The following is a 3,693-nucleotide window of genomic DNA, read 5'->3' on the forward strand; positions in this document are numbered from 1 at the left end:
AAAGGTGGGTCTGTTTTCCTTTGATCAAAGCATTGATTTCAAAATTGTAAATAGAATGGGCTTTGATGAGATTCAAATTTCTCTTTTTTAGTTTTTTTTTTAAAAAAAAAAACAATCTTTGAATCTTTAGCTTTGAAAATGATTCCAGCAGTTGTTACTTTGAAGGGAGTTATCAAATTGATAAACGGGGTCCCTAAAATAACAGTTTGCTGAAAATCCTTTGTAAGAATAAAAACATTCTTTAAAGCAATATTGTTATTAAGAATTGCGGCTTCAGTTTTACCGGCAATCTTAATTTTTAAAGAATTGGCTGAAGTCAGCCTTTCTTTGGTCTCTTGATGATACCTTTTAGGAACCAGCTCGCAGTTGATACAATTGAGGTCTGCTCCTGTATCAAACAAGGCGATGGTTTCTATCTGAAAATCACCAGGGAAAACAAGCTTTATTTGAATCAAATATTTTCTTGAAGTAATTTCCTTTAAAACATTGATAAAGTTTTCATGAACATTTTCAGAAACTTCAAGGTTTTGAAAATCATTTTCCTCATCAGAATCAGAATCACTATTCTGCTTGAGGATCAGGCTTTGAAGCAAAACAGAATCATTTTGTTGTTTTTTTTTCAACTTCTTTCCTTTGTCCAAAATCATAATAAGATCATAAGTATTCTTACTAGAAGAAGGAACCAGGGATTCAGTTTTTAAAATTTATTTTAAAATCTGTTTTTGAATAAGAGGATCACTAATATGCTTTACAGCTTCAAGAAGAGCTTCTTGTTGCCTAGTGAGCATATTAATGTTCTTTGAAGAGCTTTCTGAATCTGTCTCAGAACAATCAGTTGAGGTTTTGACTTCATCAATTTGAAATTCTTCCTCACTGTTTGATAACTCTGATTCAGAAGAATCAACTAGAAGAGCAGAAATTTTTTCTAAAACTTCTTCTTCTATTTGGAGCTCATGAAGTCTCTTTAAAAACTTACAATACTTTGAAGTATGACCTTTCTTACCACATTTAAAGCATGTAATTTTTGAAAAAAAATTTTTGAAATCTTTCTTTGGAAATTTTGAAAGAAATTTGGAAGAAGACGAGTTTTTATAAAAAATTTCCTTGCTTTTAGAAGGCTTTCTTTGTTTTGAAAATTGTTTCTTTTTGAAAGACTTTGAATAAGAATCAACTTTGCATTTTCCTTTGCAACTAGAAGATGGCTCTATTGGATTGTACTCAAACTGGTTACAGAAACTACCTAGTTCCTGCCTAGTCTTTTTCATCTCTCATTTGAGCTGTCTTTGAAGCTTAAGGTCATGACAAATTTTTAATCCTTCTTTCTAAGTTAGACTAACTAACTCACCATAAGTGTAGAAATCATAAGGGATTTGACCGTTATGGACTTCTCTTATGGTATTCCTAACTCTTTTACCTAAAATCTCAGATAAAACGAATTTCACGATGCTCAAATATAAATATTCATTTGTGAAACACGTACAATTGATCCCGTCTATGTTATGCAGAAAAATAATTCTCATATATTTGTCTTAATTCTGCTATCTTTTCAAATATATATTATTATAGATATTGCAGGGAGGGATAACAGAGCAACACGAATTTCTTGAAGTACCACCACCACCACCACCTTCTCCGGTTGTCGGATATGCTTCTGTTGTGACACCTCTTGCTACACGTACAAAGTATTTTTCCACTGGTCACTCTGCATGCCTGCCGTTTCTTTTCTAACAGACAAACATAAAAAGCTGAAGGAGTTAGCAGGATTTTTACGTATGAATTGATGGTTATAATGGGAAGAATCATATTCCCATCGTGCCCGCCTCTTGCTTTCTAGAGGTACTTTTATTTTATTTTGTTTCTTGCTTGTTTGATTAGCAGTGCAAATTTTGGATTGACGAATACGATTAATTCTTTATAAGTAGTGAATTCATTTGTGAGCTTTAATTTGGGAAAGTGATTTTGTCAAGCAGGCTCAGTTTTAATCTTTACCCAAATTCTTTTTTATAATAAGGAGAGAGCTAAAGTCTTTCTGTTTATACAAAGTAAATAACTGTTGTTCTTCTATTTTTTTTTTTTTTTTTAATGTTCTGGTTCAATCAGAGTCTGTACTTTGGCCTTAGAATTAATTGAAGGAGCATACTGCACACACAGTTATGGGATTGTGTTAATTCATCACCTAAGTCCTTCTAGTTGCATTGTTGAATCCACAAATGTGTATTTTTTGTGTTTCTATTTCTTGGATGATGGGTTGGTTCTTTTCTAGAATTAATTAATATGGTTGCTAAATTTGTGATTTCCTCTGTTAAATCTGCTTAATAACTGAGATCTTGTTTGCTCATGAAGAGATCAGTTTGGCAATTGGGGTCAAGTAAAAATGGAAGTACATAACAATAGCAGGATGAACAAACTGTTTGGACATTTGGCAAGTTTTATGAGACGATCCATATTTCGTGTTCTATGCAACGGTCCCATTCCCAGTCATCTTTCCGTCATAATGGATGGAAATCGGAGGTTTACTAAGAAGGAGAACCTGAAGCCAGGGGCTGGTTATAGGGCTGGGTTTTCAGCTCTTATGTCCATGCTTAAGTACTGCTATGAGTTGGGGGTGAAGTATGTAACCATTTTTGCCTTTGGCATTGATAATTTTAAAAGGCGATCTGATGAGGTTCAGGTTATAATGGATCTAATGCTGGAGAAGACTTTGGGGATGCTCAAGGAAGAAAGCATAGTCCATCAGTATGGTGTTAGAGTATATTTTATTGGTAATTTGAAGCTTCTAGATGAGCCACTCAGGGTTGCAGCAGAAAAGGTTATGAGGACTACCTCCAACAATACGAAGTTTGTGCTTTTGATTTGCGTAGCCTATTCATCAACTGATGAGATAGCCCATGCTGTCCAAGAATCTTGTCAAGAAAAATGGAAAGAAATTGAGCATTCCAACTCTGATAAAGTTTCCAATGATTTAGTTAAAGTAGAAGCTGGTAAGAACATAAATAATGCTCGAGAATTCTGCAAAGAGGAAGCAGATGAACTCCAAGCAGGGAAAGCAAGTTCAGAAAGTGATGGTGTGAATAAAGGAACGGAAGAGATTTGCAATGAACATAGTGTCACTGCGAATGCTATCCAAAGATCAGGTTTTGGAGACAAATGGGATGATGAAGGTCAACCGTTGTGGGAAACTAGAAGTGGCAACAGTGTCAGTGGCAATCTAGATGAAGAAAGGGAGAAGATGCAATCTAATTCTATCATAAAGCAGGTAGATCTCCAGAAGCACATGTACATGGCAGTAGCTCCTGACCCTGATATACTGATCCGAACTGCGGGGGAGACCCGTCTGAGCAACTTCCTACTTTGGCAGGCTGGTGACTGCCCACTGTATTCTCCGGATGTACTGTGGCCAGAGTTTGGTCTACGACACTTGGTTTGGGCGGTCCTAAACTTCCAGCGGAGTTGTGCTTATTCGGAGAAGAAAAAGAAGCAGCTGTAGCCTTTTCTTTCCTCAGGGTGTTTATAAGAATTATGCAGCTTTACTCATATTCATAATGTGCCCTCGCATCACATGTGAGGGACAGTTGAGCATATACTTCTGAAAGCTTGGAACCACCAGCTTTGATTTTCCTGCTAATGTTCTGCAGCAGTCAACTTTAGAAAAATAACGATTTGTCAGTTCCCTTAAAAATTGATGATTTGGCA

At 35.7% G+C, this 3,693-nt stretch overlaps 1 protein-coding gene across 1 annotated transcript; it reads left to right on the forward strand.

Moving 5' to 3' along the window:
* Positions 1-1,579: 1,579 nt before the first annotated feature.
* Positions 1,580-3,693, forward strand: LOC8289714 (dehydrodolichyl diphosphate synthase 6). Its single transcript, XM_002532177.4, has 2 exons — positions 1,580-1,836; positions 2,344-3,693. The coding sequence occupies exon 2, from the start codon at positions 2,375-2,377 to the stop codon at positions 3,485-3,487; it is 1,113 nt and encodes a 370-aa protein (XP_002532223.1). The 5' UTR covers positions 1,580-1,836; positions 2,344-2,374; the 3' UTR covers positions 3,488-3,693.

The sequence above is a fragment of the Ricinus communis genome, chromosome 4 (genome assembly GCF_019578655.1).
Source record: "Ricinus communis isolate WT05 ecotype wild-type chromosome 4, ASM1957865v1, whole genome shotgun sequence".
NCBI lineage: Eukaryota > Viridiplantae > Streptophyta > Magnoliopsida > Malpighiales > Euphorbiaceae > Ricinus > Ricinus communis.